Genomic DNA, 27,667 nt, shown 5'->3' on the forward strand with positions numbered 1-27,667 from the left:
TTCATGGAAAGTAGAGCATGTTGAAAACTATGGTTGGATGAAGTATAGTGGAGTTCAAAATGTTGCTTATTTCAACTTTCAGAATCATTACATAACCAGTTCCTGCACATCAACTGTCTCTAGAAGTCAAACAATAGCCAAATAGGATGCACTGTATCCTGGATAGTAGTATACAATGTAAACATTATCCAAATAGGATGCAATATATACAATGTATTTTACTTTTGGAAAAGATCATGGCTGCTGCTCTATTGCTTTTTGATGGCTATGAGAGGCATTTTGGAGAGAAACCATTGAAAGCACAATGTTCTCCTCTGCAGATGTTATGCTTCGCCTGTGCTGCCCATTCATCCAAAATACTCAGAACACTCAGCAGAAGAAAGTATGGAGGGAAGTGTTTGTGGTGTTGCCCATATGTGCAACCACAGCGTGGGGTTGCACAACTGTGGGTCCAAAAAGGTAAGAGGGCACACCTCATGCCAAGATGGACAGTCACAGCCAAACATATTGTAGCGTCCCCAGGATTAACACCCCTGGGTGACGGATGGCCAACCGAGCTTTAACTCCAAGGCATAAACTATGGCGGTGTTATCTCTTCAGCACGCACCGGGGGTAGTGAAGGGCAGCGAGAGCTTACCTGTAATGGACGGACGCGGCACAGGGGTTATCCGATTCCCACAACAAATAAACGGACAAGACAAGGAATTGAAATTCAACAAATAAAGGATTTAATAAAACAATGCAGGCAACGAAAATGAATGCACGTAACCTAAATTCCTAACCGAGGGACCCTCCATGCGGACTTAAATACAGACACAGGGAGAAATAAACTAAAGTAAAAATGTGTGTGGTGTGTTTGCCTGCTACTCCACTCTGGTCTCCTCAAGTGGTACCCGAACACCGCCGGCCGCCGAACAGATCCCCGAGTCCCTGCGCAGGAAAAGCACAATGGAGTGAACTCGTGCCACTGCCAGCCAGCAAAGCAAAAGAGGGAGCCAAAACTCTCTCCTCCGCCGTCCCACAAAGCACTGAGGTTTCTCAGGCACACACGCCATGGAGCATAGCCATCACGAAGCCAGCACCACCGGGATCAGAGAGAAGGATGCATCCACCTTCCACCCAGTGTGTGTGTGAGAAAGAGAGAAAGAGAGAGAAATAGAGAGAAAGAGAGAGAAAGAGACTTTGACTTTTACATCCTTTTATTACAAAAATATCAAAAAGTATATTTTGTAAAACGTATAAATACAACCATTTCACAAAGCATTTCACAAATCAGAGGTAAAAAAACAAGCAAAACCATTTTAAAGGGAACATTTACATGAAGACCATTAGTACATCAAGAAAGGGAACAGGAAAAAAAATAATAAAGTGTTTTGCTCCTCACAAAGAAATCACAAAGAGAGAGAAAGAGAGAGAAAGAGAGAGAAAGAGAGAGAAAGAGAGAGAAAGAGAAAGAGAAAGAGAGAGAAAGAAAGAGAGAAAGAGAAAGAGAGAGAGAGAAAGAGAAAGAGAGAGAAAGAGAGAGAAAGAGAGAGAAAGAGAGAGAAAGAGAGAGAAAGAGAGAGAAAGAGAGAGAAAGAGAGAGAAAGAGAAAGAAAGAGAAAGAAAGAGAGAGAAAGAGAGAGAAAGAGAGAGAAAGAGAGAGAAAGAGAGAGAAAGAGAAAGAGAAAGAGAAAGAGAGAAAGAGAGAAAGACTTTTACATCCTTTTATTACAAAAATATCAAAAAGTATATTTTGTAAAACGCATAAATACAACCATTTCACAAAGCATTTCACAAATCAGAGGTAAAAAAAACAAGCAAAACCATTTTAAAGGGAACATTTACATGAAGACCATTAGTACATCAAGAAAGGGAACAGGAAAAAAATAAATAAAGTGTTTTGCTCCTCACAAAGAAATCATATCATGCTCGAGGAGTGATCAATCTGTGATCAGCACACCATTTTGCACAGAGCAAAGCGCATTATTCAATGCCCATATACTTTTGAAGATCAATACTTTATCCATATATGTATAGAAACAAAATTCTGTTTTAATCCGGGCAAAAACAAGTCCTTTAAAACAGGCCGGGAGGTTATCTGTACATCTTGTAGGATTTTCAATTTGCATTTTCCTCGTGCGATATATTGCTTTCTTTGCCATGGCAACGAGAAAGTTCGCTTGGGCCACTTCTATTTGGTGTGTGTTTGAGGCAAAGCAAAAAATGAAAGAATTCAAAGTAAAGTTTAAAGAAAGCTTCATGCACATTTCATGCAGCAAACCAAATAAAGGAATCAAGCGTGCACATTCAACATAAGCATGTGACACGGTCTCAAGAGCACCACAGAAGGACAATGGTCAGATATTTCAGAAGAAAAAACATGCAAGAGCTTATTGGTGGGTAATACCCAATGTGCCAACCTCCACGACAGGTCGGCAGTTTTCTTTGGAATAAGTATGTGATAATAGGCTTTCCAGTTAGGTTGGAAGGGGTATTCTGTAGGCAAGCAATTGTGCCACTTCCTTGACTGCCAAGTTCCTAAGGAGGGCCGGATTGCTTTGACGCAGGCCTGGTATATTGCACAATTTTCCAGACCTGCAGATCCAAAACGTATTTTTGGTAAATATTTTATTATTGTACCAGAATTCATTACAGTGGGGGTGACCTCTAAATTTGGGAAACAGAGGCTTGGCTCACAAACAATTGGGCCATCACCAGTGCGAGGAGAAAGAGAGAAAGAGAGAAAGAAGAGAAAGAGAAAGAGAAAGAGAAAGAGAAAGAGAGAGAAAGAGAAAGAGAGAGAAAGAAAGAGAGAAGAGAGAAAGAGAGAGAAAGAAAGAGAGAGAGAGAAAGAGAGAAAGAGAAAGACAGAGAGAGAGAGAGAGGGAGAGAGAGAGAGAGAGAGAGAGAGAGAGAGAGACATTTCATTCCTCTTTATTACTGGGAAGTCAGTGTACATGATGAAAAGTCATACGACACATTTCATATAAATAAGGATGGGGGTTACATGAGGGCAAGGACTAGAATTTACAAATGAACTTGGAGGACACCATCAACCAAGCTGCAAAGGGATTCCTTCACGCACCATCGCTGTGAGAAGAGCGTACATTCAATGAATTCAAGCTCCAGATGTAAACGAGACGTAACTAGACCTTTGAAAATCATAAAAAATCATCATCAGATAAAAGTGGTGCACGAATGGTTTGCATTTTGTGCTTTCTTGATAAATAAATAGCAAGTTTTCCTCCGCAAACAGATAGTTGGCTAAAATACATTCTTCTTTACACCGGTAAGAAAAATTAAAGCCAAATATCAAAACACAATGTGTGAAAACCAAGCCCAGCCCTTCAATCACACGTGATAAAACTGAAAAAATAGGAGCTGACCTCGTACATTCAATAAAAGCATGAAAAACAGTTTCAGGGACATCACAGAAGGGACACATTTCCGAGTTGTCAGGGCATATGCGGTGAGATAAAACGTTTGAAGATAAAATATAATGTGCCAGTCGCCATTGCAGGTCCCCAGTGCGTTTGACAATGGGTGCCCTATACATGGTGAGCCATTTGATTGTTGCGGCAGCGCCAATTTGGAGCAGAGGTCTCCAGTGTGTTTGAGGTTCTGTCGGTTTACAGGGAACAAGAATTCCAACACACATGGAATAAACAGAGGATTTCTCCATTGTATTAAAAGGAATAAGACCTTGGAAAGAGATTAAAAGTTTTGGAAAGGGGCATTGTGACAAAGAGGGGTTAGCTTCCACCAGTGGGTCCCATTTTAGCCCGGTTTGTTTAAAAAGGCGTAAAATCAGAGAGAAGATCCTCCCAATGACTCTGATAGAACGAACACCAGTAGCCACAGCAACGTCAGCTGCTGACTTCCATTTATGGAGAAAAGGGTCTCGAAGGTTTTTGACCTTAGTGCAATCAATATCAATGAATTTTTGCATAAAAGATCGGTCACTACAGACCCCTTTAAAAACTGGGTTTAAAAAGACTGGCTCATTTAAAAACATTGGGAGGGAATAATCACATGCATCACGCTGAAATTGAATCGCCTGCCATGCTTCCAGCATGCTCCTGTAGAATAGGGGGACCAAAGTTAAGTCAATGTTCTTGATGTTGATGAGAAAGAGTTGCTGGTCAAAACCAAGTTTCCCGGCTTGCCTAAGTAGGCAGTGAGCAAAAGCTTTCCAGCTTTCCACGGGACATCCGTGTACAAGAGCCGGCGTAGTGAGAGGAGGCGAAAAGCCATCACCTTACTGTTGACATCGACCAACCCCTGTCCACCTTCAGCAACGGGCAGGCTTAGCACGCCTGACCGGAGCCAGTGTTTCCCCCCCCCCAAAAAAAGTCAATGAAAACACTTGAGAGTTTTTTGAGAATAAAAGCTGGGGCTTGTAGTGCCTTAAGCTTATGCCACAGCATTGATGCCGCAAGATTGTTTATTATCAGGGTGCGACCCCGATAAGAGAGCTGATTCAGTAAACCTTTCCAATTTAGAAGCCGCTGCTCAGTTTTAGTTATAAGTGTTTCCCAGTTCTTCGAGACGAAGTCCGGAGTGCCAAGAGAGACCCCGAGATAGTGTATCCCGTCTCGTGCCCACACAAGCTGGCCGGGCAAGGTTGGAGGAGGGGCGTCACTTGGCGGACCCAAGTAGAGAGCATTGCTCTTGAGCCAGTTGATTTTTGCAGAGCTTGCTGAGCTAAACTCCTTGACACAATGAACCAAGGAAGAAACATCTTCATCAGAGCGAACAATTACGCACAGGTCATCTGCGTAGGCAATTGTCTTGACCGGGTTTACTGCTGGAAGGGGGGCGAAACCAAGAAGGCGCGCACGCAATCGAATAAGCAGAGGCTCAACTGAAAGGGAGTACAAAAGACCAGACAAGGGGCACCCTTGGCGAATTCCTCTACAAACAGAGAATGGCTGGCATAAAATATTATTTACTTTTAACAAGCTAAAAGTATTATTATACAATAATTTAGTGTAAGAGATAAAAAAATTCCCCGATACCAAAGCCACGTAAAACAGAGAAGAGATAAAAATGATCAATTGCATCAAAAGCTTTTTCCTGGTCGAGGAAAACCAAACCAACATTCCTTTGTTCAATGGTACAAATATCGATAATGTCGCGAACGATAAAAATACTATCATGTATAGTCCTTTTGGGAATGCAGTAGGATTGGTCGGGGTGTACAATCTCCCCAATCACCAGCTTGAGGCGGTTTGCAAGAGCTTTGGCAAATATTTTATAGTCAGTACAAAGTAACGAGATTGGACGCCAATTTTTCAAGTTCTGAAGGTCTCCTTTCTTGGGAATGAGGGCAAGTACAGCCCTGCGACAACTGAGGGGTAGCGAGCCAGATCGCAAGCTGTCGTTTAAAAGACCAAGTAGTTCAGGACCCAAAAGGTTCCAGAAGGCCCGGTAGAGTTCCATTGGGATCCCATCTAAGCCTGACGCCTTGCCAGTGGGTAAAGTTTGCAATGCGGAAAAAAGTTCTTCCGAAGCAACTTCCACATCCAACTGTTGGCGTGCCATTTCGGACAAGGTGGGCAAAGAGGTAACCAGAGAGTCAATCATTCCATGATCAATGTTCTTGGCACGGTACAAGTCAGAGAAATATTCCTTGGCGGAACCTCTGATACATTTTTGATCGTATGTCACTCTCCCTTCTTTTGTCCGAAGCGAGGTTAGTTGCTGGCTTCATTTGGTTCGGGTTTCCAATCCAAAGAAGAACTTGGAAGTGGTATCGAGAAAACACAAATTTTCCATTCGGAGCCGGACCAAAGCTCCTCTCGCTCGCTTTACACACAATTCAGCAAGAACGGCCTTTTTCTTAGCCAACAAAAGATTAGTCCGTTCAGCATTAGAAGCTGAGAGGTTAGATTGTAAAGTTAAAATCTCCTTGGTAAGCAGAGATTGAAGAGCAACATCATTCTTGGTATGAAAGGACCCATACTGCTGGCAAAACATTTTTATCTGGACTTTTGCATTGTCCCACCACTGTCCGAGGAGAGGGAAGGAAGCTTTCCGCAGGAGTAAGGTCTCCCAGAAGATGTTAAAAGCATCAATAAAACATTTGTCTTCCAGAAGACTAACATTGAATGTCCAATAGACAGCACCACGATTACAAATCGGGGAGAAAGTGCGAAACACAACCATGTGGTGATCTGAGAAACCACTCGGGACAATAGCAGTATGGGTCACAATATTTAAAAAATCACTATTAATATAAAACCGGTCTAACCTTGCGAGGGACAGACGGCCATTTAAACACCGACACCATGTATACTGGCGTGTGGATGGATTTCGAGTTCTCCAGATGTCAACAAGGGAGAAGGTTGTCAAAGTCCTAGTCAGAGGCACAATACTTTCTGGATGAGGCTCATTCCCATTGCGATCAATGGTAGAGTCCATCGTACAGTTAAAGTCCCCTCCTAAACAAACAAATCCATTAAAATCAAAATGTGCAAGGGAGGTTTCTAACTGTGTGTAAAAAGCAATTATATCCGTGCTGTCACTGGGTGCATAGACGTTCACTATTGTGTGTTTAAAACCATTAAGGGTGAAAGTGAGAGAGATTAAGTACCCTTTAATTATTTCATTAAAATCAACAATGAGATTACAGAGAGAAGGATGCAAATAGATGGCTACCCCAGCCCGAGGACACTCTAAGCTACTGAAGAACCACCTTCCTTTCATTATTCTTTCCCATTCACTCATACAGGAGGAACTACATCTGGTTTCTTGTAAGAGTAAGATATCGATGTGGTTCTGCAAAACAAGCTCCTTAACTTCAGCTTTTCGTAAATACGAGCATCCTCCGTTTATGTTTAAAGTGGCTATAGAAAAAGCCATAGTGTGGAATTTGGGGAAGGGTATCAGTCAATTGGGTCATGATATGCCTGCAGGTGCTTCCTTGCTTTCAGAACCCATTTCCTGAGACGAAACATTTGTGGTTCAGTCAAACCAAACTGCTCGGACTGAAGGAGCAGTCGCTTTGCGGAGATGATAAAACTGTGCAGATCAGGGAAGGAATCCTGAATTTTAACATTTCTCTTACGGAAGGTGTGATGTAAAAACTTTAGGATCTCCTGGGGGGGCACAGTCGGACCACTCTCCGGTTCCTGGGATAAGCCTGGATCATTCCAGACCTCGGTGCTACCACCAGAGGCAAGCGACGACGCGCCATCAGAGTCGTAGTTTAATTGGGGATCTACATTAGTACCGTGCTCCCCCGGTGGAGCAGGTATTTCCATTTCTGCCAGGAGGGGAAAAACTATTTCCGAAACAGAACATACACTCTCTGCTTCCATCATGTACGGGGTTGTCTGTGGCGCAGACATCTCAGACACTTCACCCTTAGCAGGGAGAGGGACCAAAACAGGTTCATTGCTGACGTCCATGGTTGTAGTATCGGCAACCACAGGGGTAGTCACAGCTACCTCTTGGAACACGACGCTACCTCCTTGTACCTCTTGGGGCACAACACTACCTCCTTGTACCTCTTTGGGCATGACACTACCTCCTTGTACCTCTTGGGGCACAACATCACCTCCTTGTACCTCTTGGGGCACGACACCACCTTCTTGTTCGTGCTCGTGTTTGTCTTGCTCGTTATCAGGTGCATTATTATTATCCTCCGTAGCTAACACGGCAAATCTGTTTTCCGTTTCCACGGCAGCAAACGGGGCAGCTGCTTCCAAATGGGAGCCATTTAGTTTGCCCGACGCCGCCAGTTTTTTCGGAACGCTCACCGTTACATCGTGACCATTGACGTTTGGGCGCTTGTTTCTCCGAGATTGAACGGTGATAAAACCCTCGTCATCCGCTTGAGGTCCCTTTAGTTCTGCACTCGCACCGCAGGGCTGATTATGGGAGGCGTCTGTACACTCCGCTCTAGATGTGCCACTCGTGTCTGGCTTGGGCTCCGCGACTCTAGATGTACCACTGGTGCTTGGTTTGGGTTCCAGGTGTTGAGATTCCCGGTTGGATTCCACACGTTGAGATTCGTCACCGGGAATATTTGGTTTCGGACAAGCGTTCTTTAAATGTCCGTGCTCGCCACAAATAAAGCACGTCATTGCCTCAGTAGCGATGTAAATTTGGTAGCTGCGATCTTTGTGCTTCAAAGTCACAGCAGCACTAAGCGATTGTGCATTGTTCTTTAAAACAATATAACAGTGACGCCGGAAAGACATGATGTGTCTAACCGAAGCGCCAGAACGCAAACGTAAGGGGATCATTGAGATCCGTGACACGACCATCCCAAAACGGTTTAAAGCACAGGTAATCTCCTCGCTTTTAAAGAAAGGTGGTAAATTCGAAATAATAATTTTGACGGCAGGTGTGTCCAAAGGACACACAGTAAGAAAAAGATCCGGTGCGACAGACAAGCCGGTTTCGACTGTCTGAGCAACGTATCGCTCTTCGGACAGGAAGAGCACGACACGTTGATTCATTTTCGACGCTGCGAGAATGTTTTCGAGCCCAATTTGTTCTCCGAAACCCATTACAACGTCGTCAACACTAACTCCGTCCGGCGGACAAACTATGACCCCGTTCTTTGGAGTAAGTGCCTCGTACACACTATTGTGCAAACGTACGTTTGCCATAGTGTAAAATTAACAAATGAAGTAAATTGAAAAAACGAAAACAAACCTGCCACAAGCAAAACTAGCAAGTGGAGGAAAAGGAAAAGTAATAATATGGGTGAAGTATTTAGCCAAGAAAAGGCTAAACGTATAAACACAGCAAATGGAAGAGCAGGCCCAAACCAGGGGGTCCTGAACAGGCCTGCTAATCACTTACCATGTGCGCTCTCTTTCTCTCTCCTGTCTCAACAAAGAAAGGAAACACGGGGAAAACTTCACAAACACGTACAAGGACACAAATGGAGTGAAATGGAGGATGGGAAAGACGCCAACACAGCACAGTACTCACAGCTCCTCACACACAGCAGCCATGATTGCCACACCCACGCACGACTCACCAACGACCAGCAGGGGGCGGGAGAGAGAGAGAGAGAGAGAATTGAATTTGCAACACCATTTATTTCACAAAAAAACACACCAGGTCAAGTTACATTTTTACAGGAGAGAAAAAATAAAATAAAAGCAACAGTTCTTAATGTTAAAAAGAAAAGTACAAATTCGATTCATTCACAACACATAAGGCTTCATTAATACACCATTTGCACTCAAAGAGTTTGACATTTTCATTCGCCACATATTAATCAAACTCTAACCTTATTCTTGCAGACACCAGCCCTTTAAACATAGGAACAACATCAAACCCATGCCCATTATCAATTTTAATTTTCCTTGATTTATATCTTGAATATTTTGCTACAGCAGCTAAGAAGTTTAGGAGAACACCAGAGTCCTTGCAGGAGGGTCTGAAAGATACACCAAAAATAAAAGAATGTGAAGTAAAAGGAAAAGACAACTGATCAAAAAGGTGTGTGAGAATCGAGAAAAGAGGTATTAGTCTTTCGCATTTCACATAGGCATGAAAGAGATCCTCCTTCTGTACACAGAAGGGGCATGCTACTGGCACTGAGCTGTCAAGGTGATGAACAAAGGTGTTCGTAGGGAGAGCCCAATGTGCTAATCTCCACTGGATATCTGCGAGGAACCCGTAAAGAGGTAGTTTGTACATATTAGGCCACAGTGGCGTGGCAGGAGACCCTGGCCCTAACCTTTCTGACCACAAGGCCACTCTCGCCACTCCGGAGAAGGGTGGTGCTTGGTTTTCTCGAAGGAGCTTGTGAATACCCGCCTTTGTTACCAAATGAAAATGAGATACAAGTTCACCATTCGACTGGAGAGCTGGGAGCACCTTAATTTCAGGGAAAGACAGCCAAAAATCCTCGACATTGTTTATACCTTCCCAGCCAATATTTAACTCCTTAAACTTCCTCTTGACGATGCGTATAATTTGGCTGACAATACGCACAGATCTTAAACCAAGAATGGCCGCCACCCTGCCAGCAGACATCCATTTTGTCCCAGATGTATCCCTCAGGTCACAAACTTTGCCAATTCCTCCTTGAGTAAATTTCCTAATCAAAGTCGGACTATGAGGAATGCATGGAAAAAACCCGTTATAGAAAATAGGCTCTTGGATAAACATCCGGCAATTATAAGCCTCAAGGCAACGATGAACCCCAAAACTTTTCCAAACTCTCAGCAAACCCTGATAAAAAGTTGGGATTGAAACTAAGCTGACACGGTCAAGGTTCACCAGGAACAAGTGCCTATCATAACACAGGCCTCCCGCTTGTTGCAACAAGAAAAACGCAAATGAGCGCCAGGGCAGCTCTTCAGCATACAACAGACGTTGCACAGACTGTAGGCGAAAAGCCATAAGCCGGGTGGACACATCCACAATTCCATGTCCACCCTCCTTCCGAGGATGGTACAGTATTTGCGGCCGAAGCCAGTGGTATCCATTCCAAAAGAAATTAACCAAGACCCGCTGGATGGCTGGTATCAACTCCTTGGGTGGCTGCAAGGCAATTAGTTTCTGCCATAATCTTGCTGCTATCAAGTTATTTATAACAAGAGTGCGGCCTTTATAAGAAAGAGATCGCAGCAGTCCTTCCCATCGTTTCAACCGGTGTGTAATTTGTTCAATCATTCCTTCCCAGTTCTTCGTTTCTACTTCCTGGTTGCCGAGATAGACACCAAGATATTTGACCCGATCTGTTTTCCACTCTAAATTATGTGGGAGTGACGGTGGCAGTGTTAAAGAAAGGTTATCTGAACCGCACCATAAGGCTACACTCTTGCCCCAATTTACTTCGGCGGAAGAGGCCACAGAGTAGTCTTTAAAACAACGCTGCACCGCAGCAACACAACTTGGGCCCTTAATCAGAACACATACATCATCAGCATAAGCTGTGACCACAAATCTTGAACCAAAAACGGCTCCCACATCCTGAGTTATTCGCTGCCTGATGGATGCTAAGAGTGGTTCAAGGGCAATTATATACAGAAGTCCAGAAAGGGGACAACCTTGACGGATACCCCGACGGAAAGGAAAAGGGGGACATAAACTGTTGTTTACTTTCATCATGCAGAAGGTGTTAGTGTATAACAGCTTAACATAGGAAATGAAAGTTTCGCCAAAACCCATCCGCTCCAGAAGAGAAAACAAATATGTATGATCAACACGATCAAAAGCCTTTGTTTGGTCAAGAAACAACAACCCAAAACTGGCACGCAAGTACTTATTACAAGAAATAATATCCCTTATCAGAAAAATATTGTCATAAATTGACCTTCCTGGTACACAGTAGGTCTGGTCAGGGTGCACAATAGAGCTGTTCACAGTTCCCAAACGGTTTGCTAAAACCTTCGACAAAAGCTTGTAATCCGCACACAGCAATGAGACAGGCCGCCAGTTCTCGACTAGTTGAGTGTCCCCAGCCTTTGGCAACAGGCACATGACTGCTCTTCTGCAGGACAGGGGAAGCTCTCCAACATGAAGGCATTCATCAAATACCTCAAGCAGGTCAGGTCCCACAAGTTTCCAAAAAGTCTTACAGAACTCTCCGGGCAAACCATCAATCCCAGAGGCTTTACCATCCTTCAAGCTCCGCATAGCAGTTTCAAGTTCAGCAGCCGAAACTGACATGTTCAATGTGCGTTGCTGGTCTTCCTCAAGTCTTGGAAGCCCAGTAGTCAGCTCCTGCAAGGTCTCATTACTTATGCTCTGGGGGGAGTACAAGTTTGTATAAAAACCCTTCAAAACAGACTTAATCTCCTGTTGGGAGGTCACTATTGACCCATTAGCAGCACGTAGCCCGTGAATCTGTTGTGATTTTTTGACAGAGTTCTCCAAACCAAACAAGGCCTTATTTGGCATATCCAACGTTAAATAACTCATTCTCATGCGTACCAGGGTGCCCATTGCTCGCTGACGTACCAATTCAGTCAACATTGCCTTTTTAGTCCATAGCAGCCGGTCACCTGTAGTGTCTTTCCCAGCCGTATTAATGTTCTCCTCCAGGGCTGCAATTTCAGCCTTTAATGAATCAATCGAGAGATTTTGCAATTTAGTGGCATAAAGACTATATTGTTGACAGAACGATTTGACCTGACCCTTTGCGAGGTCCCACCACAGTCGAAGGTTAGCATGCTCAAATTTGTAGGACCGAATTCTTTCCCACACGGCTCGAAAAGCCTCTTTGAATCTCATATCATTCAGCAGGTGGGTATTCAGTGACCAATACGCACTACCACCTGAGGCCAGAGGCAAATTAAAACCCATTGAAACCAGGTAATGGTCTGTGAAACCAGTTGGGAGTATCTGGGTTGTGGCCATCACATTTAGCATTGGCTTATTCACGTAGAATCTGTCTAGCCTTGCCATTGATATCCTCCCATCATGGCATCTGCACCACATATAGCACCGTGAAGTTGGGTGTTGCAACCTCCAAACATCTTTCAAATGCTGATTTTTGATGATGTTCTCCAAAATCCTCGTAGAAGCCGGATGGGGTTCATGACCGGTCCTGTCTACGGAAGGATTGATAGTGCAATTGAAATCACCAGCAATACAGATGAAAGTAGTTGTATCCAGTCCTTTTACAAAGTCATGCAGAGTGGAAAAGAACACTCTTCTTTCCATGGGCTCACTCGGTGCATATACGTTTACAATGATGATCCTTTGCGTGTTGCAATAGAAATCAACCGCTATCAGATGTCCCTTATAAATTTCCTTAAAGACAATCTTCCGAGCAGGGATTCTATCACTCAAGGCGATGGCAACACCAGCTTTGGGTGTGGTAAAACCACTCAGCCACCACTGCCCTCGATAAAGTTTTCCCCATTCAGCAACCAGGGTGTTCGTAGCATGAGTCTCCTGTATCAGGATGATGTCGGCTTTCACCCTCTCCATCGCCTGAATTGTCTGAATTTTTCGTAAGGGGGTACAACCCCCATTGATATTCAGGGATGCGATACATATCTCTCGCAAAGCCATTTACAAAGGTAACTCACCCTCCGCCTGCAATTCCTTATTCGCCTTTGTGACCGCTTTCCGAAGACGCTGAAATTGGGCCTCCGAGATTTCCATTGGGTCATTTCTTTGCAGGAGGGGTCTTGCAGCCCTGATGAAAGTTTTCACATCGGGAAAATGGTCTTTGATCACAACGTAGCGTTGCCTAAACGTCTCGTTTAGGAAACTGATGACGTTTTCCTTTGTTGCTTCCATCTCTTCTTCTCCCTGATGATCATTCACAGACACAAGGCTTTGAGCTTCCTCATCCAGCTCCCTAACCACATCAACGTTGAAACTCCTTTGTTGTGTGTCAGGAGCTGGCACACCTTCTGTGTCATCACCAGGGGCACATCTGTGCCACCACTGCTGCCTATTATAGGTCTGCTTGGACCATCATCCTTGGTCATTTCAACCGGATGTGAGCATCAACCGTTGTCACTCAGGACCTGGGACTGCTCGTTGTCACAAGGGACAATGGTCCCATCATCACAACCAATACTGGTGCATTGATTTTCTTCAACAAGAGCAAGGGGTGAAGTCCTACTCTCCTCTGTTTCGTCACCACCCTGCCCAGCTTGCCGAGAATCATCAGGATAGTCTGAGATACTGTTTGTTTGTACGAGTATCACTTTGCTACCTTTGTCTTCCACCTCGGCGCTCAAAAAGGTACGTTTTAGGTTCTTCTTTGCCTCGGTGCCTTTCATCAATACCTCCTCAAAAACCATATTATCTTGAGGTTGCAGCCTCTTGTCCACATCGACTGGGTGCTCCCCTGCTGCACTAACCTCAGCAACACCGCCACCGCTTGCCACACCCTGGTCTTCTGGTGTGGATGTCTGTACTCCACCAGGCTCATGAACGGGGGGCACTGCATCAGTCACAGGGGGGGCCGACCCAGCTGCTGTGGCGTACGTCTTCTTGGTGTCTGGGCAATACTGCTTAGTGTGTCCGTCTGCTCCACATCCGTAGCAGATCAAGGTCTCGGTCGCCATGAAGATTCTATATTCATGTTCGCCTACTTTAAAGGTGTGGGAGGTGCTTAACTGCTTCGCTGCGTCTTTTAAAACAACAAAACAAAAACGTCTTGTACGATTGTACGTGCTTCAACCTGCCGTTTCTCGTACGTAGAGGAACCCTAATGATTCGAGAGACGACAGTGCCAAACTCACCTAGCTTGTGCAGGATTTCCTCATTTCCTAGAAAAGGTGGAACATTGCTCAAAATGACTTTAACTGCGGGCGTGTCCATCGACGACACAGGAACAAACAGATCGTTTCCCAAGGTCAAATCATTCTGCACAACATCGGCCAGACTTATTTGCGAAACAAATACCACAATTTTGTGATTCATATGGGACGCGGCACGAATATTACTCACGTCGATCAAATCCCCAATCGCGAGCAAAATGTCATCCATTTCAACTCCCTCCGGCGGGACAAGGCACAGCCCGTGCTTACGCGACAAACCCTCATCGGTAACACGATCGGCAGGCCTTTGGCTACTCCTATTAGCCATATCATCAAAGGAGAAACGAAGTGAAAGCAAATAGATTTGTATAATCCTAAAAAAATGAATAGAAAAAATATATATATTAAATAACTAAATACGAAAGCACGGTTTAAACCACGTTAGGAAAAAACGTGGTTTAAACAAACCCTCACCGTGCTGGCTCTCCCTCTCTCTGTCTCGAAGGAGGAGAAAAAGAGGGACATGTGGTAACGAAGCAGGAAGGGAGGAAAAAGGTCAACAGACACGACAAAAGTACAAAAGGAAAAAAAACAAAGGAAAGGGAAAGGTAAAAAGGGAGGTGGGGAGAGGACAAAAACAACACGAGCCAAGAGCTACAACACACGCCATCTTGGAGAGAGGGAGAGAGAGGGAGAGAGAGAGAGGGAGAGAGAGAGAGGGAGAGAGAGAGAGGAAGAGAGAGAGGGGGAGAGAGAGAGAGGGAGAGAGAGAGAGGGAGAGAGAGAGAGGGAGAGAGAGAGAGGGAGAGAGAGAGACTTTGACTTTTACATCCTTTTATTACAAAAATATCAAAAAGTATATTTTGTAAAACGTATAAATACAACCATTTCACAAAGCATTTCACAAATCAGAGGTAAAAAAACAAGCAAAACCATTTAAAAGGGAACATTTACATGAAGACCATTAGTACATCAAGAAAGGGAACAGGAAAAAAATAATAAAGTGTTTTGCTCCTCACAAAGAAATCATATCGTGCTTGAGGAGTGATCAATCTGTGATCAGCACACCATTTTGCACAGAGCAAAGTGCATTATTCAATGCCCATATACTTTTGAAGATCAATACTTTATCCATATATGTATAGAAACAAAATTCTGTTTTAATCCGGGCAAAAACAAGTCCTTTAAAACAGGCCGGGAGGTTATCTGTACATCTTGTAGGATTTTCAATTTGCATTTTCCTCGTGCGATATATTGCTTTCTTTGCCATGGCAACGAGAAAGTTCGCTAGGGCCACTTCTATTTGGTGTGTGTTTGAGGCAAAGCAAAAAATGAAAGAATTCAAAGTAAAGTTTAAAGAAAGCTTCATGCACATTTCATGCAGCAAACCAAATAAAGGAATCAAGCGCACACATTCAACATAAGCATGTGACACGGTCTCAAGAGCACCACAGAAGGGACAATGCTCAGATATTTCCGAAGAAAAAACATGCAAGAGCTTATTGGTGGGTAATACCCAATGTGCCAACCTCCACGACAGGTCGGCAGTTTTCTTTGGAATAAGTATGTGATAATAGGCTTTCCAGTTAGGTTGGAAGGGGTATTCTGTAGGCAAGCAATTGTGCCACTTCCTTGACTGCCAAGTTCCTAAGGAGGGCCGGATTGCTTTGACACATGCCTGGTATATTGCACGATTTTCCAGACCTGCAGATCCAAAACGTATTTTTGGTAAATATTTTATTATTGTGCCACAATTCATTACAGTGGGGGTGACTTCTAAATTTGGGAAACAGAGGCTTGGCTCACAAACAATTAGGCCATCACCAGTGCGAGGAGATTGCTCCCAGTGCACCTTAACTTTGCGGTATACGCTAAGTATTTCGCATAGCACAGCAGATATTATGCGGTTTGACCGCATGCCAACTTTATTTGCAAGTGCTGCAGCACTTAACCATGTCCTTGTCTCAATCATTAGATCAGCAACGTGATGGACACCATTCTGAACAAAATAATCAATAAAAGAGCGTTCCGTTCTTATTCTTTTGAAGAGAGAGTTGTAGAAAAGAGGCTCTCTGAAAAACATCTCTTGGGTGTAGGAAACATAATCACGGTCGACCATGAAAACACGCCAAGCATTCAAAATTATATTGTAAAATGGTGGAAGCAAGGACAGATCAATACATTTCATGTTCATTAGGAATAGACCAAATGAATAGTCTAGCATGCCGGCTTGACGGAGGAGGAGGAGAGCAGTGGACCTCCAGGCTAGGTCTGATGGACCATAGAGAAGCCGCCAGATTGAGGCAATGCCAAATGCCATAGCCCTGCATACGATGTCCACAAGACCATGCCCACCTTCCTCTAAGGGAAGATTCAAGATCTCTGGACGAAGCCAATGTTTTCCACTCCAGAAGAAGTTTATTATTGTCTTCTGTATATTCAGCAGAAAGCGTTCAGGAGGTGGAATGGCTTTGATTCTGTGCCACAGTATAGATGCTGCTAGGTTGTTTATGACCAGGACTCGTCCCCGGTATGAAAGCAAAGCCAGCAAACCTTTCCATTTCCGCAGCTTTTGTTCGAGAGAGTCAGCGAGACCCTCCCAATTTTTCGCTTGTGTTGCTTCATCACCGATGTAAACACCAAGGTACTTCATTCCGTTGAGGGACCAGGTGAGGTGTTTCGGGAGGACAGGCATAGGGCGCTGGCATGGGCCCATCCACATCGCCTGGCACTTGTTCCAGTTTACCAAAGCTGAAGAAGCTGAACCATAATAGTCCAAGCAATCCACCAGTTTCTTTATCTCATCACTATTATGTACGATGGCGCAAATATCGTCAGCATATGCAGAGACTTTCACAGGCCTTGTGAGCAAATTTTTGCATCCGGTTAGGATGCTGCGGACTTTGATTAAAAGAGGCTCAATGATTAAAGAGTACAGAATACCAGATAAAGGACATCCCTGACGGATACCCCTTCCAACCTTTACAGGTGAAGTTAGCTCAGAGTTTACTCTGAGTATTGAGGAAATGCCATTATAGAGCAGTTTTACCATGGAAAGAAAAACAGGACCAAGTCCAAAACACTCTAGCACCTTGAAAAGATATACATGACTTACACGGTCAAAAGCCTTCTCTTGGTCAAGCACAATCAAACCAAGATTGTCATTTTTTATTTTACACACATCCCAGAGATCTCTTAATAAAAAAATGTTATCGTGTATCTGTCGGTTAGGGATACAGAAAGACTGATCACTTTGAATCAACGATTCTAGGAGTGGGGCGATGCGTCGAGCTAGAACTTTAGAAAATATTTTATAATCTGAAGTTAGGAGAGAGATTGGACGCCAATTATCAATGAGCTGAGGGTCTCCTTTCTTTGGTAATAGACTAATGACTGCTCTACGGCAGCTCATCGGCAAGTCACCACAACGTAATGAACTATTAAAGACCTCCAATAGTTCTGGGCCTAATAAGGGCCAAAAGGATTTATAAAACTCTATTGGGAGGCCGTCCAACCCAGGAGATTTACCCGTAGGTAAAGAAGCAAGGGAAAGTGTAAGCTCTTCCAAGGAAAGTAAGGAGCCAAGCTGATCCCTTTGAGCAGCACTTAGCATGGGTAAGTCAGATGTGAAGTAACTTATTGAGCCATCGTCAACATCATTTGCCATAAACAGGTCTGAAAAGAAGTTATAGACCTCCCTCTTTATATTATCTTGTGACGTCACAGTGTTACCAGTTGAGAGCTTTAAGGTTTCAATTTGCCTTTGATTGGTAGTCTTTTTATCAAAATGGAAAAAAAATTTGGTCGGTGCATCTATATTATATAGCTGATCCATCCGTAGACGGACCATTGCACCTTTTGCTTGGTATTCGACCAGGCTGTTTAGTAGAGTCTTCTTTTCCATAAGCAAATGATTATTTGTTCTATTGGGGCTATTTGCCACATCAGTTTGCAACTTCATTATTTCCTTTTCTAGTGTGAACCTCTCCCTTTTTACACTGAAAGAAGAGAAGTAATTAAACTGTTGGCAAAAGACAGCGATCTGCGCCTTTGCGTAGTCCCACCACAATATCGGGTTATCAAAATTATTCTTTCTTTCTTTGAGGCTAATCCAAAACACTTTGAAAGCTTCACAAAAAGCAGCATTTTCCAGCAACATGACATTGAACTTCCAATATGGGCTGCCATGTTGCTGCAGAGCAAGCTTAAAGGACAAGGTTACAGCCAGGTGATCAGAAAAAAGAGAAGGCACAATATCAGATTTCAATATCTTGTCAAGCATTACAGTATTGACATAAATTCTGTCTAACCTGGCTAGTGTGTGCATCTGAGACGTACATCTAGACCAAGTAAACTGCCGTTGCATAGGGTGCTGAATACGCCAGACATCTATTAATCCCGTCGTCTTGATGATTTTCTCCAAAGGTATGGCAGATCTAGGATGTGGCTCCGCACTGTTTCTATCTAACGCAGGGTCAAGAGTGCAGTTGAAGTCGCCACTCATTATAAAAGAGCAATTTAGGTCAATTGTACTCAGAAGATCCTCTAGCTTTAGAAAGAAGTTTTGCCTTTCAGCATTCTTACAGGGGGCATATATGTTTACAAAAACAAAGATTTGATTATTGGCAGTGAATTGAAGACAAGCCAGATGTCCGGGAATTATTTCATTATATTGAACTTGTGTGAGTGTTAATGAGGAGGAGACAAAGAAAGCAATTCCAGCAGTGAGACAATTGATATCACTGAAGAACCACTGGCCCTTCATTAGCCTTCTCCATTGGGCTTGGCCATTCAGATCTCCATGCGTTTCTTGCAGTAACAAGACATCCAGGTGCAAACGCCGGGTCAGATCTTTTACCTGAACTTTGCGTTCTAAACTAACACCACCGTTAATGTTTAGACTACCAAAACTAACACTCATTCTTTCGGAAAAAGAAAGAAGATAAATAACTAAAAAGATCAAAAAACCCATGGGGACCTCATTTACGAAGCTCCTGCCGAGCTTTCTGGATCATTTTTCTTAGCCGGTGCTTCTGAGCATCAGTGAAATTTGGAGTGTCAGGGTTGTGCACAATTTCCTTCAATTTAAAAATCAACATCTGCAGATCAGGGAAATGATCTTTCAGTTCAATGTTCCTTTTCCGATAGGAATCTCTCAAAAAGTCCTGGAGCTCATCATCCGAAGGGCTGTTTACAGCCTTTAGAATCTGAGAGGACTCCTCTTGACCCTCACCATCAGATTCCTCATATGGGGAGTCAATTGGTGTTTCAGCTTCCTGGCGCACATCACATGATTGCTCAGTTTCAATAAAGTAAACTTCTTCAGGAACGTTTTGTGCCAGAGTCACATTTGAAACTTCTTCGGGATGCGAGGTGGGGGGCTCCAAGCATGTTTGTGACATGACCACCATGCTCGATTCAAGGATGTCACTCTCCTCCAGTGGATTTAAATTATCCTCTTTTATTCTCTCTGTGCCCTTATTTTCCTCATTTATTCCTTTTTTAGGGGGAGATTTTAAGTGCTTTTCCTCCTCTTGCGATTGACAGGAGGAAGCTGCACAATGAACGTCCTCGTGTGAGATGACACTGTCTGAAGGATCAGCGACACTCACTGGGATTGGAAAGTTAGAATCCACTTTTTCCTTGATGATGTTTGTACTAGTGGAGGTGTCCTTTTCCTCCAATAAGGCAAACCTGTTTTCACATTGAAATCCAGTGATGGAGTTTTCACTGATTTGCCTTTTCCCAGAAGGTGACGCACTTCTTACAGCCGATTTACGTTTTTTTACTTTGGAAACGGTGACAAACCCCTCATTTGCGCTGTCCATTGATTCAACGGGAGGGGGCGTGTCCACTTGTTTACCTGGTTTATCCTGTACATTTGTCGAGCAGGAAACGTTAACATTAATCTGCGAGTCATTGTTTCCTGTTTCGACCATATTAGGCTGTTCTTTCTGATTGCGGCAAAACCGTTTCATATGTCCCACTGCACCACAACCAAAGCACTTTAGGGTGTCGGTGGTGATGTATACTTGATAATCGCGGCCATTTGTCGTGAATTTTAAAGCAACATTCAAGGAGGGATATTCCTTTTTGAGAACCATAAAGACCTGCCTACGGAAACTCATCACGTGACTGACACGTTCATCCTTACAGCCCAAAGGGAGCATTATTAATGGGGACACACATTGCCCATATCGCTGCAGCGCTGCAAGGATTGTATCGGTATCGAGAAATGGTGGTGCATTTGAAATAACCACTTTCTGAGCAGGAGTATCCAAGGGATAAACCATAACAAAGTGTCCGGAGTCGAGGGACAAACCTTGTTGTACGATGAGAGCAATGTGCTCTACATCGGACACAAACACGATAACCCGTTTGTTCATACGCGACGCCGCACGTACCTTATCAAACCCGATCATGTTCCCGATCGTGAGAACAATAGCTTCGACTGTAATACCCTCTGGTGGAGAACACGCAATGCCATGCTCACGTGATAATTGCTCAAACGCTGCATATCGCTGCGAGTGAGCAGCCGCCATGTTTGGACGCACGAGGCTCAACCTCGTCCTCCCAGCTCGGGAAGAAGAAGTTAGTAATGTACTCCGACTTTCCCAGCTTAGGGAAAGGGAGCGTTAAAAAAACAAACTAAGGAAATATAAGCGGGAAAAAAAGGTTTGAAGTGAAGAAAATAAGTCGGGGGAAAAAACAACAGGGAACCGCCCAAAAACGGCGATTACCTTAACCTGCACAATAAGTGTGCTCTATGGCTCTCTCTCTCGTCTCAACATAGAAGGGGAAACACAGGGAAGCTTTACAAATAGAAACAAGCACACGAAGGAGCGAAATGGGGGGGAGGAGGGGTGGAATAAACAGCCAAGACAGAGCACTCACGACACGAAGCGAGCAGACGCCATGACACTGCACCCAGCGCACCGACAGCCGATAGGTGGCGCGCGAGAGAGAGAGAGGGAGAGAGAGAGAGAGAGGGAGAGAGGGAGAGAGGGAGAGAGGGAGAGAGAGAGAGAGGGAGAGAGAGAGAGGGAGAGTGAGAGAGGGAGAGAGGGAGAGAGAGAGAGGGAGAGAGAAAGAGGGAGAGAGAGAGGGAGAGAGAGAGAGGGAGAGAGAGAGAGGGAGAGAGAGAGAGAGAGGGAGAGAGAGAGAGGGAGAGGGAGAGAGGGAGAGAGAGGGAGAGAGGGGGAGAGAGAGAGAGGGAGAGAGAGAGAGAGAGGGAGAGAGAGAGAGAGAGAGAGAGAGAGAGAGAGAGAGAGAGAGAGAGAGAGAAACAGAACAATGCATCCAGTCCGTAACAAATATCGGAACCAAGAGAGCAAATGAACCATGACCGCTTGTGATGCCAGCCACGAACCAAGAGAGAAAATGAACCATGACCGCTTGTGATGCCAGCCACGAACCAAGAGAGCGAATGAACCATGACCACTTGTGATGCCAGCCACGAACCAAGAGAGAAAATGAACCGTGACCGTTTGCGATGCCTGCCACAAACCGAGAGAGCAAAAATGGCGGTCCTCTGCCTTTTTGTTCCTCGTGCTGGAACGTTTTGTGAGGACGACACACGCGCGCCAATCAACAAGTGCCATCGCATCACTCCACAGCCACGACCAATCATCACCTCTCGGGGTGGTGCCCCACGGCCCCCCTTGTGATGACTCCCCTGGTGGCGTCAGTGGTCGTCGAATGTCCGGATCCGGTCGGTGATTGTGTGGTTTATTTAATTTAAGCGCTGATCGCATGGCTGGTGTTGCATGTGTCATAAGGAACGAAGGGAAACCCAAAGAGGCAACTACACACAGGGAAGCTACCCTTATACCTTAACTAATTAGCATAGCTCCACCCCTCGCAGCTCGCATGGAGAAAATATACGATCTTACCGGACATGCGGGCTGACCTATTTACATCAAGGTGTTCTTACACGACATTCAGAGTATGGTAATCTATGCACTTCTACCTGGACTAAGTTATTTCATGAGCTAATCCCATGAACGTAACAGTATGGACAATCTAGAACGGCACTCAGTCGAGACCATACCTATGCCTGGTGAACAGTTTATGTTTTGTATCTCAAGGTAGACTAGAAAATCGCAATACAGAATCACATTTAATCAAAATCAATCACAGGAATCACCATCCATAACCTTTTGAGATATCCTGCTATGTGTCGTTTTTGGCCTATCTCACGATGCTGAAGAATCACTTTAAAATTAAATAATTATCATATCCGAATCCATATTCAGATCTTCACCAAAATCGAATCGAATTGTCTTTGTCAGACAATCAAGCGGTCCACCAAGTTTCATCGAAATCTGTCCACAACTTTTTGAGATATCCTGCTATGTATAGTTTTTGGCCCTATCTCCCAATGGTGAAGAATCACTTTAAAAATTATAGTAGCCGGATCCGAATCCATATCTTCACCAAAATCTAATCATTTTGTCCTTATCACATATGCAACAACTCTGCCAAATGTCCTCCGAATCCGTCCACAACTTTTTGAGATATCTTGTTCACAAACAGACAGACAAACAGACAGACAGACATGGGTGAAAACATAACCTCCATCCACCTTTGGTGGCGGAGGTAACTAGAGCAATGCGACTGTGTCGCACACTATGCCTCCACGTAGTCTCTGCCCGTGACAACAGGTTGATGCTGAGGAGATGAGAGAATTCTATTTATAGCCACATGTTGACGACAACATGAGAGGAAGTCCGTGAGCCATGCGTGGAGATTTCCATGGATCCGTAGGAGGAGAGTTTGGTGAGCGGAGCGGGGTGCCAGACTGCATCGAAGGTACATGATATGTCAAGGGAGACAGCTCTAATTTCCTCTTTGGCATTGAGGACCTCCATCCATTGTTGAGACAGCAGAAGCAGCATGTCCAGAGTAGAGTGACCTGGTCTGAATCCAAATTGATGATCAGAGATCAAGCCATTGGAGAAGAGGAAGGATTTGATGTCAGAGGCGATGATCGATTCCATGACCTTGCTGATTATTGGGAGCAGGCTGATTGGTCTGTAGTTGCAAGGATCTGTTTTTGCACCTTTTTGTGTAAAGCGGTAATGTTGGATGATTTACAAGCAGATGGCAGATGAACTTGAGTAAAGATGAGGGTGAAGGGAATTGAGAGAGGGTGAGATAGAGTGGCAGAGCAGGATTTTAGGACCCGTGGGCTGATGCCGCCTGATCCAGTTGCAGAATCGGAGTCGAGGTTTTACAGCCACTTCTCCACGTTGTCGGGAAAGGACACAGATTCCAGGAGCAGCTGGGTTCGACTGGGTAAGGTGAGTACAGAGAGAGATGGGTTTGGGACACAATATTTTGAGGCAAACACAGAACTGTCTTCACACCACACGTGCACTTCACACCTGAGGAATGACACAAACCCAACCTTCCCAGACACTGCACATAGTACACACCACACACCAGCAACCACGTGTACAAAACAATAACCGCAATAAGCCTATGCACATTGGCGATGTGAAAAAATGGGTTGTAAATTTATCCAGTAAAACATTATAGGACTCTGAAATGTCTGTCCTAAGAAAACAGTTAAAACCATCACTCGTGAATCAATACCTTCGCTTGTCGCTTCAAATCAACTTCCTCAAACTTAACTGTGATAAATCTGAAATAATCATCATTGGCCCAAAAACGCTCACCAAGTCCACCCATAACTTTGCCCTCAACATCGACGGTTTCCCAGTATCCACCTCCCCTCACATCCGGAATCTTGGCATCATCTTTGACCAAACCCTCTCCTTCGACAAATACACTAAACAGATCACAAAGACAGCCTTCTTTCACCTGAAAAACATCGCCCGTCTCCGTCCATCCCTCTCCTCCATGGCTGCAGAAACCCTCATCCACGCCTTCATCACTTCCCGTCTGGACTACTGCAATAGCCTCCTTTATGGTTCACCCTCAACAACCACCAATAAACTCCAATACATTCAGAACTCCGCTGCCCGTCTACTCACCCATTCCCGGACCCGTGACCACATCACCCCCGTCCTTTACAAGCTTCACTGGCTCCCCATCTCCCAGAGAATCCAGTACAAAATCCTCCTCTTGACCTACAAAGCCCTCCATAACCTGGCCCCATCCTACCTGGCTGACCTCCTCTCCAGACACACTCCCACCCGCAACCTCCGCTCTGCTGGTACCAACCTCCTGACCCCCCCCCCCCCCCATCCGGACCAAATTTAGATCCTGGGGGGACAGGGCCTTCTCCATCGCTGCTCCCACCCTCTGGAACTCGCTACCTCACATCATCAGAGACTCCTCCTCACTCACCACATTCAAAACATCACTCAAGACCCACCTGTTCAACACTGCATTCAACATTTAACCCACAGCATCTAACCCCTGACTATCTCCTCCCCTTCTCCCTCCTTTGTGCTTTGAATATTTCCCTATTGATTCTTCTTTTTTTTGCAATTGTTTTTATGTTTTGCTATGCATTATGTTTTGCACTCTGTCAAAGCGTCTTTGGGCTTCCTGAAAAGCGCTATATAAAATAAATGCATTACTATTATTATTATACCTTTTGCCTGGATTGTTGCTAGCGTGGAGTCAGCCATTACCAAACTACCGGTGGAGGAGATCAACCCCGAAGCAACAACGGTCCTTAAACACAAGGTTGTCCATGCTAAAACGAGCAGGCAGGTAAGGCAACCAGGACTACAATTGGCTTCACTACAGCAATGGTTCAGCACCCAGACTATATGGTCTTCTCAAGATCGACAAAGAGAATGTCCCTCTGAGACCCAATCTGTCCTCTGTTAATGCTCCATCTTACCGACTGTCAGGTTTCCGAGCACGCATCATTGGCAGACTTGTGGGAAAGACTGATAAAACAGTCAAGAGCAGTGGTGAATTTGTCAAAAGGATAAGAGAGGTTAGAATCCAACAAGATGAGACAATGGTGTCTTTCAATGTGGTTTCACTCTTCACCAATATCCCGATTTATCTGGTGGTGAGTATCATGCTCGATTGTTTAAAAGCAAAAAATATAAAATATAAAATAGTGAGGGCCTCAACTGATGTTCTACAACACGGGCAAGGATGGTTATGGACACTTATCACTTGTAATAAAACTAGCAATAGGGAGAACATGGAGAGGCAAACGTGTGCAATCATTCTGTACACTTTATAATCCCACATGCCCATAATATCTCGACATCTTATACAATACCTTACTCATTCACACCAAAGAGATTCAGACAGGGAGAGGTCACGAGACACAGAAATAAATAACCTGGTCCCCACGCGATTCCTGTGTCGGGTAGGCATTGGCCGGCGTGAGGGAGAGCAAGAGCGAGATGGCGGGTCTTCTTCAAGGAAGGGAGACGTGGCTGGCTGCGGCACATCCGGGCACTGCAGTCTCTTGGCAGGCACATGCTTGTCCGGCATCATTGGTTCTCCCTGCTCGTCTGTCCGCCGTGTCTAATTACTGGGCGCTGCAAACATTTCTCACTCTAAGGTCTGCCCTCTGCTTAAACTCCTTGCCATCCGTGTTGAAATGATCTGCCCCCAACTGCCCGTTCTGTCTTTGCCCCTTGGCTTTTCTTACTTTGTGGCTGTGCGTTCATTGGTTCGCTGTCTGGTCTCTAGCCATGCCCATGGTTGTGAGTAGTTTCAATTGGGTGTAGGTGCTTGTCACACAGCTGCAGCTCTTACATGGTCGCAAGGCATTATTTCTCGCCGCCCTCAAGGGTGGTGGGCAAAAAAGGCAAAAGAGTCGCCATGGAATCGATAAAACTACATAAGCTTGTGTAGACGTCATCGCCAAAGGAGATTGGCACGCAAAGTCGACCCTTTACCGTAATTACAATACTGTATAGATGCTTGTATAACCATATAATCTCTTAAATTACAATTTTAAACAGTTTTTTAACTTGCTTTTTCTGGGGAGTTGTCTGATTCTGCATTTGCTTTTCTTAAATTCTTTCTCATGGATTTCTTTCTTCCCTTTCGATGCCTTCCCCAGTTTGAATGGTGCATTCCTAGTGTGTGCCTGGGAGTACAGCAGGCCGAACGTGCTGCGTTTCGTGTGAGTTGCATGGCGCGGAGGATCACACAAACCCTCTCTCTTGAACTGGAACAGGTCCCAAATGACTAATTATACACACCTCACCAAAACTATTCGTGTTCCACAAAAATTTTACTTAAAAAAATTGAAGAATAATTTACTTGGACTGAAACATTTGGTAGAATTGCCATTAAAAGTCAGAGCCAGTTTAAATGCTTTTATTACCCCTGAGAGGCAATTCAGTTGTCTCAATTAACCCAAAACTGGAAACTTCATATTCTAACATATATTGAGATCATTGGGTAAAATGGCTGACTGAGATGATAGCTATATAACATTGATTAAAATTAATGGATATATAATTACACACACTTAAATTTCTGCTCCAACACCCTCACCATTATATAATGATCCTATATTAATTAAGCTGGCAGGTGTCCCAATGTTTCCAAAGCTGCATTTTTCAAGCTGGTGGATGACTGGATGGCACAGTGCACACGAAATAGTCCAACAATTACCCCATGACAGAAGGTCAAATTGATAAAAGTTTAACCCCAAGGAACAGTCGCATCAAACTCTCACTAATTTCCACACTTAAGGTCTCCTCCATGGCCCATTTTCAGAAAAGCATTAAATTTAAAAACAATGTCGTTTTGCTTGTCCCACTCCACCCCTGTTCTCATCCCTGTAAACTCCTGGGGTTCGACATTTATGTCCCTTGGCAATGCTGGATCCCTACATCTTCATACTCTTTGTGTACAGTCTGTGAGTAGTCAGAGAAGTGTGACTTGCCTCGTGTTCCTGGGAATGGTGTAGCTTGTAAAGGTGTACTTCTTTATAAATACAGATCACATAGTCTTGCTTGGTTTCTTGTTTGTGGACTATTCTTCATCATAAATAAGTGCAATTTTTTTTTTTTTTCAAAGAAGTGTTTATAAAGGTATACTAACCGTTGTGGGAAAGAAGGTGAAGTGACGATTCGGGTGAGAGTCCTTATTGGATGCAAGGGATACTCACACCCAAATGTTGCCTAACCTCCTCTCCAAACCTCTGTAAACATTTGGATGAGAAAATTGATGGGTCGAATAAGTAAAGTGGGTTGTTTTTTTAATGCATGTGACTTAGCAAAGGGGTAGGCGGCAGGGGTTGAACAAGTCAGAGAACAGGAGTAGCTGGTAAAAAAAGAAAATACAAAATAAGCATAAAAATAATGACCATCAAACCTGCCTGTGATAATGAAAAAGTATACACAGAGACAGCCTCCTGCCGCAGCCTGGTCACTGAGACTCGGCCTCCTGTCCCAAGATAATTATTCTACTGTTAAAAACTGGCATATATAGGTAAAAAATAAACATGAAATACACTTATTTCATTAACCCGGGGAGGGGGTGGGGTTAAAAATGTATTTTTACCTTTAAATTTCTAATTCCAA

At 44.3% G+C, this 27,667-nt stretch overlaps 1 protein-coding gene across 1 annotated transcript in view; it reads left to right on the top strand.

Moving 5' to 3' along the window:
- LOC144888671 (uncharacterized) overlaps positions 1–27,412 on the top strand; it is a 43,743-nt gene extending 16,331 nt beyond the window's left edge. Inside the window, exons 4-5 of the mRNA XM_078767430.1 lie at positions 321–459; positions 26,194–27,412. Coding sequence (XP_078623556.1) covers positions 321–459; positions 26,194–26,325 — 271 coding nt within the window. The 3' untranslated portion in view covers positions 26,326–27,412. The remainder of the gene's footprint in view (positions 1–320; positions 460–26,193) is intronic.
- Positions 27,413–27,667: the final 255 nt, after the last annotated feature.

The sequence above is a fragment of the Myxine glutinosa genome, chromosome 13 (assembly GCF_964187855.1).
Source record: "Myxine glutinosa chromosome 13, kmMyxGlut1.1, whole genome shotgun sequence".
NCBI classification, from domain to species: domain Eukaryota; kingdom Metazoa; phylum Chordata; class Myxini; order Myxiniformes; family Myxinidae; genus Myxine; species Myxine glutinosa.